We start from the raw sequence: 16268 nt of genomic DNA, 5'->3' as shown, positions 1-16268 counted from the left end.
CAGGAGTAAGGCATTTTGGATTTCAAAGACTTCTGGCACAACCTGGGCAAAACAAAACTAAAGAAACAAGGTATTTGAGTGAGGAAAATCCAGCATAAGATAGCCATCGAGTGGGGATTTCTTTGTGGATAAAGGGAGCATGGTCCAGCCAACTGCCAAAGTGGAATCTTCATCCAATTCTGAGAAAGTCCTTATTAAGTGAATGAAGCTTATTCAGCAGTTGTTCTCAACCTGGGGTCCCCAGATGTTTTTGGCCTTCAACTCCCAGAAATCCTAACAGCTGGTAAACTGGCAAGGATTTCTGGGAGTTGTAGGCCAAAAACATCTGGGGACCCTAGGTTGAGAACCACTGTTATACAGCCTTGTGCTGTTTCCTGTCTTAACAATGCAAAGCGAGGGCTTCATGCTTTATTTGCCAAGAAGAAGCCTCTCCTTGTGCAAGAAGGACCTGAACAAAATTTAATTGTAGTATTTCTTCAAAACCAAACCACATATGATAGTAAAGATGACACTATGAAGGCACTCAGAAGTTTTAAATGTATTGGCTGGCATCCTGTTCAGCATAACCTACAATGATAGAACTTGTTGTAATTACGTCCTGCTACCAAGAGAAAGCCTAGTGCAGAAACTTTGCTATTATTAAAAGCAGCAGGTGGGAAGATAATGTTAGGGTTGGTGTAGGTTTTTTCGGGCTATATGACCATGTTCTAGAGCAATGGTTCTCAACCTGTGGGTCCCCAGATGTTTTGGCCTTCAACTCCCAGAAATCCTCACAGCTGGTAAACTGGATGGGATTTCTGGGAGTTGTAGGCCAAAACACCTGGGGACCCACAGGTTGAGAACTACTGTTCTAGAGGCATTCTCTCCTGACGTTTTCCCTGCATCTATGACAAGCATACTCAGAGGTATTCAGACCTCACTACCTCTGAGGATGCTTGTCATAGATACAGGCGAAACGTCAGGAGAGAATGCCTCTAGAACATGGCCATATAGCCCGAAAAACCAACAACAACCCAGTGATTCCGGCCATGAAAGCCTTCGACAATACAAGATAATGTTAGTTTCATAAGAACACTGTGTGCAGAGAAATGAAGTACATCCCTTCTCTCCTCTTCCAGATTCTTAATGAAAATCTCCACTCCCACACTGCAATGAGCTTCAGAAAAAGTTACAACTCATGAAAGAGTAATATGCTTCTCAACTATGTACTGAATTTCATGTGCAATTGCAATGTGTCATAGTTTCTTCATTTTCAAATGTAAGGATAGATCTGAAAATCAGGTGGCTCTCACATTCAAATTTAGATGGTAGAGGCCAGTTGACATTTTATTTTCCCCATGAGAGTCAGAGTTAAGTTTCTCCTTGGTGGTAAGACTATAAACAAGCAAGGGGCTGAGAGTCAGTCACTGTTCAGAACAATAAGTATTACATCAAGCTACAAGCAGTGTGTATGTAAATATAAAACCTACCATGCATTACAGGGGGGAAAAGTCTTTATACATAAAGCTACATGGAATCATGTTGCACTAAATAAATGTTTCTTCCACACATCTCTCATATAGAAGTCATCTCCCCCCCCCCCACCCACCCACAGAAGGCAAAAACATATTTCTGATCTACAACTAACTATCCAGTGCAGCAGCCACTATTGCAGCAGAATTTCTGTATTTATGCACCATTAAAGGAAGGAATATAAATGTTAGCAAACATGACACTGTAGAGGAAGAGATCTGGCAATATGTGAAATGATAACATGTTACTAGATGGTATTTTTTAAAAACACACAAACAAGAAATCTATAAATCCCTGCCGAGCTCCACTTAGTCATTTCCACCGCACAGTTTGAGAAGGATTTTCCGATAGTCCCCTGAAGTGTCACCCTGGCAACAAAAAAAACAAAAGCCAAAGTGAGAAGAAACAAAACACCAAATACATGCCAAAGATGAGAGAAGCCAGCAAAAGAAATATCTAGCAGGTGACAGCAGACAAAGAGCTCAAGAAACACACTATGCTACTATATAGTAAGTTTAGGAGACTGTGACTGAGGGCCATCAAATGGGGCCCTGGAACGCACAGGCGTATCCTCTAGCTAACATAGAAACCTTTTGCAGAATTACTCTGTACTCAGATCTACTTTGAATAGGAGTTGAGAGAGTTTAAAGCACAATTTTTAGGACTGAACATTCCACAAATTGCCAATTGAGCATGGGAATATTCTATAAGTTGTCACCCTTGCAGAAATAAAATTTCCAAATTCTGATCATCTATTCGGATTCTTGAGAATCCTAGTTTTAGGTTTTTCAAAAGATTCAAAACATTGGCTGACATCCTGTTAATGAGTTTGGATAATGTAAATCCATGTTGCACTACTATAACCAGGCATGTAGCCGGGGGGGGGGGGGGGGGCTCGGGGGGCTTCAGCCCCCCCCCCCCGAAATTCTCATGGTGGTTCGCGAAAAGGCCTTACTGGTGCATTATTTAAACTGTTATGTTTATTCATATCATGATCTGATCACCATACTCAATATATCCCATATGCATGATACAAAAGGTTTGCTAGGCTAGACCCTCTTTCACTCAGACTCAGCCCCCCCTGAAACTCAGCCCCCCCGAAACCCCCCCTGAAAATCTTTTAGCCCCCCCCCCCCCCCCCCCGAAACAAAATCCTGGCTACGGGCCTGACTATAACTCTCTTTTTTGAACATTGCAAATTCTGGAATTCTTTACTGACCTTGCAACAAAGTCTACCTTTTAGGTGAGGTGTCCCCAAACTAAGGCCTGGGGCCCAGACGCGACCCTCCAAAGTCATTTGCCCACCCCTTTAGACTTGGGTTGCTCTAAGTCTGAAATGGTGTGAAGGCACACAACAACAATCCTAATTAACTTGATTATCTCATCAGCCAAAAGTAGGCTCACACTTCCCACTGAAATACTGGTAAGTTTCCGCTGGTTAAAATTGTTCTTCATTTTAAATACTGTATTGTTCTCTCTTTTTTTGAACTAGAAATAAGATATGTGACGTGTGCATAAGAATTTGTTCCTTTTTCTCCCAAACTATAGTCTGTCCCCCAACAGTCTGAAGAACCATGAACTGGCCCTCTGCTTAAAAACTTTTTGGACCCCTGTTATAGGCAATGCAGCCCTTCTCTCTCACATGGTGATTTCTGTATTGTTAGAGACTAAGGGGAGAGTGAAGACCCCTCTCCCCTTAAGAATCACTGCACTTACTATGAGCCCGAATCCAGTTTCAAATTGGTCAGACAGGGTATTTTTTATTATATTAATTGTTTTTATTTTTGTTTTTGTTTTTATTATATTATTTTTATTTTTATTATATTAATTGATTAATTGTTGTTATTTATTTTTATACCCTGCCTTCATCTCCCTGAAGGTACTTGGAGGCGGCTTACAAAGGGACAAGCCCAAGGATTACAAATAAAACAGACACAGTAAAACAATGAAATTATTATTATTATTATTATTATTATTATTATTATTATTAGAAACACAACAAGATGAGTCCACAGCAAACAAGATCATTCTGCTGGCATTATTATTATTATTATTATTATTATTATTATTATTATTCCTACTTTCATGTAAGCGCAAGACAATTATGTCTGTTGCAATGCACATATCTAATGGTCCCATTACTTTTCAACAACATGGAGGCTAATAATAATAATAATAATAATAATAATAATAATACTGTAACTTTATTTTTATACCCGCCTCCATCTCCCCGAAGGGACTTAGGGCAGCTTACAAAGGGACAATCCCAGAGAGCACAGAGTTAAAACATAATGCAATAAAATAAAATAAAACAAAACAAAACCAAATAGAAATATATCACAATAAAATATAGCATCATAAAAAAAATTGCCATGGGAGCAATAAAAGTGCTGAGTTCAGAGGGCTCTGAGTTTGTGCAAAATTCCTAGATAGAGCTAAGGGAAAGTGCAAACAATTCAGTGGAAGGGATGGGAGAGTTGGCACCACAAGATGCAGAGCCAAGCTTAAGAAATGGGGTCACAAAGTGGTGTCCACAACATATGAGTGCAGAGGAGAGCAAACCACAGACCACTTACTACAATGCAGCCTAAGCCCTGCCACATGCACAATGGAGGACCTTCTTATAGCAACACCTGAGGCAATCCAAGTGACCAGCTACTGGTCAAAGGACATTTAATATAATGCCAAGTTTAAAAAAAAAGTTGTGTTTTTTAAATACATTACAACTGTAACCTTGGTTTGCTCCTGATATGATAAATAAATAAACAGGGAAGTTGATGCATTTCTTAAAAGTTGGCAGGAAGTACCAGGAGATGTAGCTATGAAGAACATGTGCTACATGCATTTCTCGTAATGCAGGATTTCAAACATCATTTTCTTTTCTTTTGTTCTACCTTCAAACATGGTACCTCATATTGAGGGATTGAAACAAGACCACTGAAATCCCGATATATGATCCTGTGCTGAACTACTTTTCTGGAGCATTGCACTGAGGCAGAGGGCTAAATACGCACAACACACAGCAGCTACCAAAAGCTATCGTTTCCTGGTTATGTACTTCCTTGTCCTTTTGTTAATGAGGAAGATGGGATCCCAGAAGCTGAAATCCTATTGACTGCACTTTTTTTCCAGAGTCATGCAACAGTAGTGAAGGAAAGCTGATAAATTCCACCAGCTCCATGTAATTGTTTCTCCAAGGCTTTCCTTTCTTCATAGCTGCATTCGTAGCTTTCCCTCCTACTGACATTGCTGATATAGTGCACCAACAAGATTTCACTCACAATGCCAATGGAGCTGGGCTTAGGAGTTGATATGGGCTGCTCACCAGTGAGCTTAGCTTCAAAAGGTAAGTGTGCCCACCTCACTTCCTTGCATCAGGTTGTCCAGAACAGGTCTTCTAGAGCCACTGAGCATTTTGCTCATGGGAGAAATGACATAAAATACTTCATCTCTCTAGTTCTAATTAAACAACTGGCAATTTGCCATTCTAAGGTGACACACTACTTCAGAGTGCAGGATGACACAAGGCCTATGCAGTCTTACCGTGATATCTGTGTAGAGGGATTTGCCATACATCCGTTTGTATTCTTGTCGTATGTCCAGCAGGTCAACCTCACTGCGTGACACCATGATCCGAATAAGAGTCCTGTCCTTGGTTCCAGCTCCCTGCACAAAACAAATACATATGCTTATGGTCTAGAATGTGAATCTGTATCAAATTTACTCCCCAACCTTAATTGATAGTGCTCATTCTTATTCCAAGATGCTAGCTTCAAGCCTTCACACTAATAAATGCCACTTAAAAATGTTAAGATGCTGACATGTGCAACTATAATTACTGTATATACTAGAGTATAAACCTAGTTTTTCAGCCCTTTTTTAGGCTGAAAAAGTCCTGCTCTGCTTATATTCGAGTCAAGGTTATTTATTATTTTACCCTGTTAGAAATACATAATAAATGTGTTGTTGTTGTTGTTGTTGTTGTTACATTGATCATTCTACATTATTATTGTTTTTATTATATTTATTATTTTACTCTATTATTACTGTTATTATTACATTTCTATTATTTTAGTCTATTATTAGTAGTAGTATTATTTCATTTATTATTTTACTCTCTTTTTATTGGAAGGATATGCAAGCACATTTACATTGAAGAAGGTTAGAATAATGGTTTAATCAGAGTTCCACAGTCTTATCTTAAATTATAGTTTTATGCAAATATTCAAAATATTTAACCTACTGGTGCCTCAATTAATGTAATTGTATTGTATTTATTTTTATTTTGAAATTTACCAGTAACTGCTGCATTTCCTACCCTTGGTTTATACTCGAATCAATACGTTTTCCCAGTTTTTTTGTGGTAAAATTTGGTGCCTCGGCTTATATTCGGGTAGGCTTATACTCGAGTATATGCGGTATTCAGTTTTCCCCAACCTACATGTTCTGGATGTTACAACTCCCATTGTCCCAAACCAGCAAACTGATCTGCTTGAGGATAATGTAAGTTGTAGTCAAAGACATCAAGACAGTGGCAAGTTGAGGAAAACTGGGAAGTTGATAAAAGTCTGAAAAACGCTGGAAGGACAGTTTAAAGCAGAGATGCAAATGAAGTAAGAAAATGAACAAAACAGTATTTTCCCAGTCTGCTCTCTCTGTGTTTTCAAAATGCCACACCTCCAAAAAATGCAGCTACTTTATGGCATGCAAGATGCAAAAATGTTTCCAAATCCTTTAAGGGAGGAAGATAGTTGGCCCGGAGAAACAGTAAAAAAGGGATTATCCAACCCAGCTATGTTTCTGTATGTAAACATCTACTCATTACTTTTTAAAGCTAAAATGGGGCATGAGACAACTATTACACACAGATGGGCCTTACTCTCAGTTCTGCATCCTACTGGAGTCAATATTTAGTTAAAAACTGTGGCCAAAATGGTTTAAACATCTAAGCATGTTAATGTAGAGAAGTCTGTGGGATTACACGGTACTTACCTTCATGGCCTTGTGCAGTCTCTCTGCAAAGAAAGCTGGTGTGTTCTTGACACACTTAACTGCAAAAAGAAGTTGAGTTGGGTTATTATTGGTAGCTACACATCTTTGAACTTTGTTCTATGCTTGTGTAATCATTTCCAAGAAAATGGCACACTAAGTGATAATACTTCTCATTTAGAAAACACTTTTTGGCGTCCCCTGTCATGATGTGACTCTATTAAAAATACAAAAACTGGGACAATATGTTATCTCCATACAGCCTACGAGGGGACAAAGCCAAAAGTGACTTGCCTAGAGAGGCATAGCTGGGCGGAAAGTTTTTGGTGCCTTGTTCATTCATTTAACGAGTCCTGGAATGTAACATAGGGACCCCTTTTAGGAGAAAAATGGGATATAAATTCAAAAAACTAAAATGAATATTTTTTTCAACATGGCTACACTGAAATAATTTAGCCTAAGGACAGAATGGGGGTGGAGGGTGTGTGTGTGTTCAACATACAAGTGTACAGTTCCTAATTATAACCAACATGACAAAAATGACAAGGTTGAGGCCAATGACAAGGTCGAAACCAACACTCTGCACTTTGTTATGTTTTTAACCCATTTTATTGCTGTATGTTTTTTATTTATTGATATGTTTTAACTGTTGATTATGGCTTGTCTTAACTGTTTGATAAGGCTTGTCTTGTTTATGTTGCAGCATTGAATTTTTGCCAGAGTTTATAAGTTGCATTGAGTCCCCTGTGGGGTGAGAAAGGTGGGGCATAAATAAACTAAATAATAAATAATAAAATAAATAATTTAGAGAATTTTAAAGCGTTTTCTAGAGGGTGATATGACACCTCATCACATAGTCCTACTCCGATTTTCTGTCCAAAATCCCTTTCCAGTAAAAACATTTATAAAATGTTTCTCAGGCTTTGACAACCAGCAAAACCGGCTTGAGTAGAGAAGCTAGTGCGACCTTCTCAACCTTGTTACTTTCAGATCTGTTGGACTACAACTCACATCTTTTCCAGCCCTTCTGGCGAGCACTAAATGAGGAAAGGTTGTACAAGATAGGCAATTGTGAGTCTTTCAACAAAAAGCAATTGAAGTATTTTTTCAGACAATAAACAATATAAGTCAAAATCATTTTAAAATGTGTTTATATTTGCCTCTCTAACATACCTGGATCTGAAGTGGGCAAATGAATGACACTGAATGTATGTATTCTAAGGCGCCCCTTCCCATACAGAAAAACATTCCAAAATGAAGACAATGAAGGAATCTTTCACATGGTAAGCACACAATCATGCAATTCAGACTGAGGACATTGCAGATGTTTTTTTTTTTAGGCTCAAGTATACTCCTTTTTTGAACAGCAATGTTTAGAATAGTCATGTAGGTAAACAAGACTCATAATTCACACCAAGACAAGTAATGCAAGGGAATTGCAGAAGGTTACCATACATACAATCCGGAAAGCTTTGGTGATGCAAAAAAAGCAAAAAAGCACATATTTCCAGTTAGATCTGCAGGCAAGGCGCAAAATTATAAAAGCCATTTTATATGACAAAGATCTATAGAGTGTTTATATTTTGTATATACACAATGATCAAAAAGTGTTTCAGATTCTTCATCTTTCATTACAATGATTGTGCAGGCTAGGTTACTCTTGCGAGCCACATGATCTTGGAGGAGTCTACGGACGACACCGGCTCTTCAGCTTAGAAATGGAGATGAGCACCACACCCCAGAGTCGGACACGACTAGGTTTAATGTCAAGGGGAAAGCTTTATCTTTACCTTAGGTTACTCTGATTATTATCCCAGTATTGCAGATGAAAGGTTGAGGTATAGAAAGACTAATTTGCTCAGGTCAGCCCAGTGAGTCCATGATAAATATGAACTTGAGCTGGCTTTTCCCAGCTCACAGTTTTGGATCATCCTCACAGCCATATCTAAAATGGTTTAGCCTACTGTAGAACAGGAGGAGATGGACAGTAGTCCTGTATTAAAATGATCAGAACCAATAATGAATAATAATGATTCCAATACCAAGTTACACGTGAAGAACTTTATGGTTGTCTTTTGGACATTGTGAAGAAATGAAGGTTCATTTGCTCAGGAACCTCTAGCCCAGGTATGAGCAAACTTCGGCCCTTGAGGTGTTTGGACTTCACCTCCCACAATTCCCAACATCCAGTAAGCTGGATGAGATTTCTGGGAGTTGAAGTCCAAAACATCTCATGCTTGCTCTATCCATTGAGTATAATTTAGTCTGTGGCAATTCTAGATCTGGCCCACAAGGGCCTCATAATCTGGGACAAATAAGTAGGGCAAAAAACCACGGAACCTGACAGGAAGTCCAAACATGGAGCTGTCAGCCCAGGTAAATGCTTCCCTGGTGTCCTGACATGTTTGGTTGTAGCATATTTTAGAAATCTGCAAGATGGACGTAGGACGTCCACCAGAAGTTATCTTTCTTATTAAATCTCCAAGATTTAATAAGGACCTTATAAGCACTGACGTGGATATATGAATGTGCACACAATCAGATTTCTTGTCATTATCTCTCCTCATTCTCCTACCACTTTTATCTTTTCCCCTCTTGAATCCTGTTTCCTTTCGGGGTGACTTGCCTGCCATCCTGGTGCCCACATGAGAACAAATGAATGCTTGCACAGAGTTCTCATGGGGATTGCTTTCCAATTGTGCTTTCATTTAGCCATCTGCATGTCTGTGGCTCCATTAGCTGTTTTGGTATTATAAAATGTACTCATTCGCTGGAGCAGTCCACACTAGCATATAGGAACAAAGTTACATGTTTTCTTTAAGAGCGGGGATATACAGTGAATATGCACATTTTTAGGCTGAAACTGATTTTTAAGCACACCTTTCTAACATGTGTTTTTCAGCTGTTGATGCAATACAGTGCGCATTTAGCCACCATCCCCACCTTTTATCCCAGTTTCTTCTGCATTTTAGGGCCTGTGTAGAAGGTCCCCTAGATGTCATCCAATCTAAGGCAGGTTGTGGATTGGTTCTCCCTGAAGGGCCCAATGACACACTTCCTTTCCTCTGGTCTTGGTTTGCCCCTCCTCTTTTCGTTAGGACAGGAATCTTAACTTACAATATATTTTAAGAAACATATATTTTAAAGTAAGACACTTTATGTCAGAAATGTCTGTGCATGTTTTCAAAGCAATAAAGGGTCACCCAAGCCACAGTTAAAATCTGACACCCTTAAAAGAGCCACTCACCTACTGCCAGCATCCCGGATTCAAGGTCTCCAGACATCTCTCTGGCTATGCTCTTCTCAATGTCGCGGTTACACATGCGCTGGTACTCATTGAAAACTGGAAAGAGAAAAAGCATTATAGTTACTAATTACTAATTTGGTTAAGACACTTAAAGTACAGTACAAAGTATTTGTTCTGCTGCTGTCATATACATTCTATGTATAGCAGTGGTTCTCAACCTGTGGGTCTTCAGGTGTTTTGGCCTACAACTCCCAGAAAGCCCAGTATACCAGCTGTTGGGATTTCTGGGAGTTGAAGGCCAAAACATCTGGAGACCCACAGATTGAGAACCACTGATGTAAAGTTCTCCTTTGGACTACTAACTGAGGACACAAGGAGCAGTAATATACCCTCCACCCCCCAGTTCTGCATTTTGTAACTGTGTATAAGAAGGCTAAAAGCATTAAGCCATCCTTTATATCTTGTCAGAGTGGGCTACAAATTTCCGTTACAGCTCTACACAGAAAAAAATTGGATGTTTTCCCCACACATAGTTATAGACAAAAAAATACCTGCTCTTAGATGAGCTTTACTTCTAGCGCAAAGGATTGCATTGAACTTGGACTCATCAGTCCCAAGTCGATTCTCTCCTGCTGCATACAGGGCCTAAAAAGAAAACAAAAGCCCACAGGTATTCCTTATTCAATTACTTTTCACAACTGATTTTGTAATTATCTTTCCCCTTTTAGACAAACATCTCTCCCTCTTTCAGTATGTATTTTTCACCTGTCCTGATTTTCTTTTGCCTTAAGATTTGTTGATGTTGATTTTATTTATAACCCACCTTTCCCCTAAAAGTGAAACTGAATGTAACCACTTTCCTAGTCTGATAGCCTCTACCTCTATCAAATAGGATAAAAAGCAGACCTACAACTGCTTCCTAAAACCAGCAGTTGCAGGCAATATTTCCTTCTTCCCAACACACCTTTGCTTTCTATTACTGTGTTTGTTATCAAGCAATATTTCTTTTCTTACCATGCTCTGATGCTAGTGAAAAAATGTTTTTATAACCATGCCAGGACATGTAATACCACTGAAAAGCATTCCCATGTTTCTTACAACTAATGTTGAGCTGAAGTAACTGCTAATATTTTCAGTGCGAAGTACAACTTTTGGGGAGACGACTGAAAGGTTCCATAATTTTTTCCAATTTCACTACCAAGCAGAATTCAAAACTATCTTAACAGATTAGAGAGATAGGCCAAAACTAACAGAATGAAGTTCAACAGAGACAAATGCAAAATACTCCACTTAGGCAGAAAAAAATGAAATGCAAAGATACAGAATGGGAGACGCCTGGCTCAAGAGCAGTACATGTGAAAAAGATCTTGGAGTCCTTGTGGACAACAAGTTAAACATGAGCCAACAATGTGATGTGGCGGCAAAAAAGCCAATGGGATTTTGGCCTGCATCAATAGGAGCATAGTGTCTAGATCCAGGAAAGTCATGCGGCCCCTCTATTCTGCCTTGGTTAGACTACACCTAGAATATTGTGTCCAGTTCTGGGCACCACAATTGAAGAGAGATATTGACAAGTTGAATGCGTCCAGAGGAGGGCAACTAAAATGATCAAGGGTCTGGAGAACAAGCCCTATGAGGAGGGGCTTAAAGAACTAGGCATATTTAGCCTGCAGAAGAGAAGGCTGAGACATGATAGCCATGCATAAATATTAGGCTTGGGCAATCCATGGTTCTAAATCGTTCTAAAGTACTTACAAAACTAAAGTTCTGGTGATGAAAATTTCAAAACTCTAATAAAACTCTCAAAATTTCATTATAAATGGCAGTTCCTAATTGGTTCTGTCATAAAAATCGCCAATAATGAAATAATAATTACATTTTGAAAGTTTTGTTAGAGTTCTGAAATTTTCACCACCAGAACTTTAGTTTTGTAAGTACTTTAGAACCATTTGGATTGCCCAAGCCTAATAAATATGTGAGAGGAAGTCATAGGGAGGAGGAAGCAAGCTTGTTTTCTGCTGCCCTGGAGACTAGCACGCAGAACAATGGCTTCAAACTACAAGAAAGGAGATTCCATCTGAACATAAGGAAGAACTGCCGACTGTGAGAGCTGTTCAGCAGTGGAACTCTCTGCCCTGAGTGTCGTGGAGGCTCCTTCTTTGGAGGCTTTTAAGCAGAGGCTGGATGGCCATCTGTTGGAGGTGCTTTGAACACGATTTTCCTGCTTCTTGGCAGGGGGTTGGACAGGATGAGAAACCCATGGCAGTTTCCCCTTTTCCCACCCAAACATAACAGTGGGTGGATGGGGAAATATATTCAAAGAACATTGTCTGAGTTGAATAAAATGTTTCTACTTTATAAAAGTATAGATTAGAAGGTGAATTGTGGAGTGGGATAACTATGAATAGCAGTTTTAGAGTTCATTAAAAGAAGAAATATCTGAAGAACTCCTTTTGTATTTCTATTCAGTGAAGACTATCTCAATGCAGCATGAACAATCTAGTTGTGCAAACTCTTACGGAATTAGTAAGCGACATCATACAATAGAAATTCTTAAAACTAACCTGAGCATCACTTTGGACAAGTGACATGTTCACATTGGTGCTTTCATCTCTGTTTCCCTGCGGGAGGATATACAGCAACAATCACGTTAACACATAAACTGGAATTTTTAAAACAACTGGTATCCTATTGGAAAACTGTATCACCACAAACTAATTTAATTATCCTAGAAATAAATGCAATGTGGCTCTATTGACAATCAGTAATGTCATTATTTCAGCGACAATTTATCTCAATGATCCAGGCTTAAAACACCAAATGGGTACAAATCAGTGAGAAACCATATTTAAAAATCTAGAGCTGATGTGGTAATAGTAATCTTTTGTGGGTAGTCAGCCTCTCCCCTCCCAACATTCCTGTTGCCTTGGTACTATAAGAGGGTTTCACAAGACTGGTCGCTCTAGTTTCCACATGGTTTCGAGGCAACAGTGTAGTAATAGTTAGTCTGCGGACCATATATTTGTTCCTAGGGACCACTGGTTGGGAACCACTGCTCTATATGTATGCAGGAAAGGGAGTGAAGAAACAGCCACAAAAAAAGCAAATCCGGGCAATGCCAGATGTATATAAGCTTGTGATAAAAACAAAAACAAGATAACAATAACCAATTTTAACAATCCTATACGTACCTGAGCCAGTGAAATTAAAAGCCTCTGGAAGTGCCCAGATGTGTCACTTCTAATGGCTTCTTCTAGAGTTTTCTTATGTTCTGTAAAAGACAGGCAGAGGAGACTCACTTTGCGCATGATGACCATGAACACATACTTTTATGCATCATGGATACAACCATGCCTGCTTTTATGAGTGGACTGTATGTGTGCTTGAATGCATGTTATATGTGTATATGTATGTGTGTGCATTGTGAGTGTGCGATTCACATCCAATCTTCTGAAAAGAAGCATTTATTCCTGGCGAGCAAAAACTAACAATGATACAATATTTTGAAAAAGAGAAATATCTGCAATAAATTCAAGATTGGAAAAGTTATTTTTGAGGGGCTACAATGCCCAGAAGGCACCCTGTCTGAACAGCCCTACAGTGCAAATTCAGAAGTATCACTGAGTTAAGTGGGACTTACCTGGGAAACTCAGCATATGGCCTTTTGGGGGCGGCGGGGGGCGAGGGGGGGGGGATGAAGCCAGAGTAAAATCCAACAAATGCTACGTTCAGCAAAGGACAAGAGGGATCCTCTCACTTCTGCAGGAGTTTACCGTATACCATGCAGCTGTGAACAAGTCTACATAGGGACCACCAAACGCAGCATTGCCCAATCACGAATCAAGGAAGATGAAAAGCACTGCAGACTATTTCAACCAGAGAAGTCAGCCATAGCAGAGCACCTGATGAACCAACCTGGATACAGCCAGGCCTGTAGCGAGGGGGTGGTTTTAGGGGTTCAACCCCCCCCCGAAATGTTTCAGATTTTTTTAAAAAAACTGGTTTACTCATGAATTTTAACTGGTTAACCAAATCCTCATGCTAAGTCTATGAGATGCAAAAAATTAGAGTCCCTCCAGAACTGCAAGCACTATCTCAAGCAAATATTGACAATTTATTCACACTGTCATTACTTGCAGCAATAGCTGATGTAGCGAAGCAACCAAGTTGGGGGGGGGGGGGGGGTGTTGAATGCTCTCATTAAGGAGGCCAGCCTTGGTGGAGGTGGTTGACAGGAGTGGAGCTGCAGGCTATGGAAGACTGCTCTGCCCCCTGCTGTGCTCTTTGCTTCAGCATGAGCTAGGAGGCAAGTTTCAACCCCCCCCCCCCTGTGAAATTTTCAACCCCCCCCCCCGAAAATTTCAACCCCTCCCGAAATTTTTTTCTGGCTACGGCCCTGGATACAGCATATTATTTGAGAACACAGAAATGCTAGACCACTTGAACAACCACCATGTCAGACTACACAGAGAAGCCATTGAAATCCACAAGCATGTGGACAATTTCAATTTCAAGGAGGAAACCATTAAAATGAACAAAATCTGGCTACCAGTATTAAAAAAACTCTAAAATCACAACAACAAAACAACAGAGAGGAAACAATCAGGCACATCTAATCACCCCTCAACCAAAGATTGCACCAGGCACTGCCAGGCCATCAAATGCTAGGTGGTCAGTTGAAACAGGTGGTCAGTTGAAAAAGGTGCTAGGTGGTCAAGGTGGTCAGTTGAAACATTCCCACCTAGCTCCAACAGACAAGAGTTCTTTGCCCCACCCGGGTCATTCCACAGATATATAAACCCACTTTCCTAGTCCCAACAGACCTCACAACCTCTGAGGATGCTTGCCATAGATGCAGGTGAAACATCAGGAGAGAATGCCTATAGAACATGGCCATATAGCCCAAAAAAACCTACAACAACCCAGTGATTCCGGCCATGAAAGCCTTCAACAATACATTGAAGCCAGAGTACTTTTGTTTTCAAACAAGCATGATCAGAGGGAGAGGGTGGGGAAATAAACTGTTTTTCAAACTCCAGGACAGAAAGAGAGATTAAGCTAAGGGAACAATTAAACTAAATTACAGCTTTGGGCAATGTAATACAAAACCAATTAACAACCGTATATTGCCAAAATCTTTTTCTTTCTTCAGTCTACTGCATCAAATAACTGCTTATAAAATGCAAACTTACATGAACACTGCCTCTGGCTATAATCCAGAAAAACTGCAAGAGACAGCCAACATCTCCACCCAACACACTACCAAACGTTATTCTGCAGCAAAGCAGCTGATCAGTTCTTCAAACATTCAACATGGGCAACCAAAAACCAATTCCTGATCCCAATGTGCTTGCTTATTATTGCTCCATTTCTGAACAATGGTTGCTCCATTAAGAATTTAAACAATATAGGCAAACTTACCTGATTTGTACAGCCTACTGATTTCATGAATGTGCTCGTTGCTGCGAGATGCCAGGATCTCTATCAGACAAGCTTCATCTGTGCCAGCACCCTAAGGGGGAAAAATACTCTCATTTTACAACTGTATAAAATAATTTCACCTTTTTTAAGGCTAAGAGAGCACTTGAACTGACTTGACTGTCATTGTGAGACTTGACATGGACTGAAAGCAGGGCCAGATTCACTTGTGGGCCCTTTACTCTGAAATGGCAAGCCTGCTTTGTGATTTAAACTAATCTTTAAATGAGTTTTCCAAGAGACGAAAGTTGTTTTGGGAATGGTTCAGGACACTGGACAGCTCCTTGAAGTTTGCACTAAAATCGACAATAGCATCATCTAGCTGATATGGAAATCCACAATCACTATTCAATAGACCTGAAACAAGACCCTGATCTGGCTAATTTCTCCAGGCAAATCTGTAGAGCAATCCTGCCTGTCATCTTGGTTCAAAGCTGTATTTATAGGGATGCAATATTTAATTGAGTCAATATTTCTTTTTAAAAAATCATTAAAAGAGTGCTCCTCATTAACTGTTCAGTAGATTTTAGATAGTACAGCGTGAGGCAGCATAACTTCCTTTTTAAAAAATGCACGCCATTCAGTCGGTTGAAGACGTAGCGGAGCGCTAGTGGTCTCGTTCGAGAGGCGGGAGTATAAAGTTTTGTCCTGACACAGTTCAGTTGCCATCATGCATTGGAACAGTGAGGAGCATGCTTTTGCCATTGAGGCCTACTTTTCGAGTGGATTTGGAGTGGCCCCTTGTGATATTTTTCTATGGGTTTTTTTGAAATCCCATGTTTATGTGAACCGTCCAAGGACCCTACAAGATTTGAAGACCAACATCCAGGAAGAAATTGCCAACATAATGCCTACTATGCTGGCAAGAGTCATGACAAACGCCAGAAATCGGTTTACTCAGTGTATGGAGAATGGAGGACATCACCTACCTAATTTGATCTTCAAAACTACATAAAACAAAACTTTAGGTATGCGCCCACATTATATATATATATTCTCATTCATACAATGGGTTTTATTAAGTTTTGAAAAAAGGAAGTTA

The 16268-nt window shown here is 39.8% G+C and overlaps 1 protein-coding gene across 1 annotated transcript in view; it reads right to left on the bottom strand.

Moving 5' to 3' along the window:
* Positions 1 to 1577: 1577 nt before the first annotated feature.
* Positions 1578 to 16268, bottom strand: part of ANXA11 (annexin A11) — a 53850-nt gene continuing 39159 nt past the window's right edge. The window contains exons 8-15 of the mRNA XM_067466965.1: positions 15170 to 15260; positions 12940 to 13019; positions 12313 to 12369; positions 10300 to 10393; positions 9749 to 9844; positions 6505 to 6563; positions 5056 to 5178; positions 1578 to 1880 (exon numbers count right to left, since the gene is read on the bottom strand). Coding sequence (XP_067323066.1) covers positions 1821 to 1880; positions 5056 to 5178; positions 6505 to 6563; positions 9749 to 9844; positions 10300 to 10393; positions 12313 to 12369; positions 12940 to 13019; positions 15170 to 15260 — 660 coding nt within the window. The 3' untranslated portion in view covers positions 1578 to 1820. The remainder of the gene's footprint in view (positions 1881 to 5055; positions 5179 to 6504; positions 6564 to 9748; positions 9845 to 10299; positions 10394 to 12312; positions 12370 to 12939; positions 13020 to 15169; positions 15261 to 16268) is intronic.

This window comes from Anolis sagrei, chromosome 3 (genome assembly GCF_037176765.1).
Source record: "Anolis sagrei isolate rAnoSag1 chromosome 3, rAnoSag1.mat, whole genome shotgun sequence".
NCBI lineage: Eukaryota > Metazoa > Chordata > Lepidosauria > Squamata > Dactyloidae > Anolis > Anolis sagrei.
Note: the sequence above shows the minus strand (reverse complement) of the source record. Positions and strands in the feature narration are given on the sequence as shown.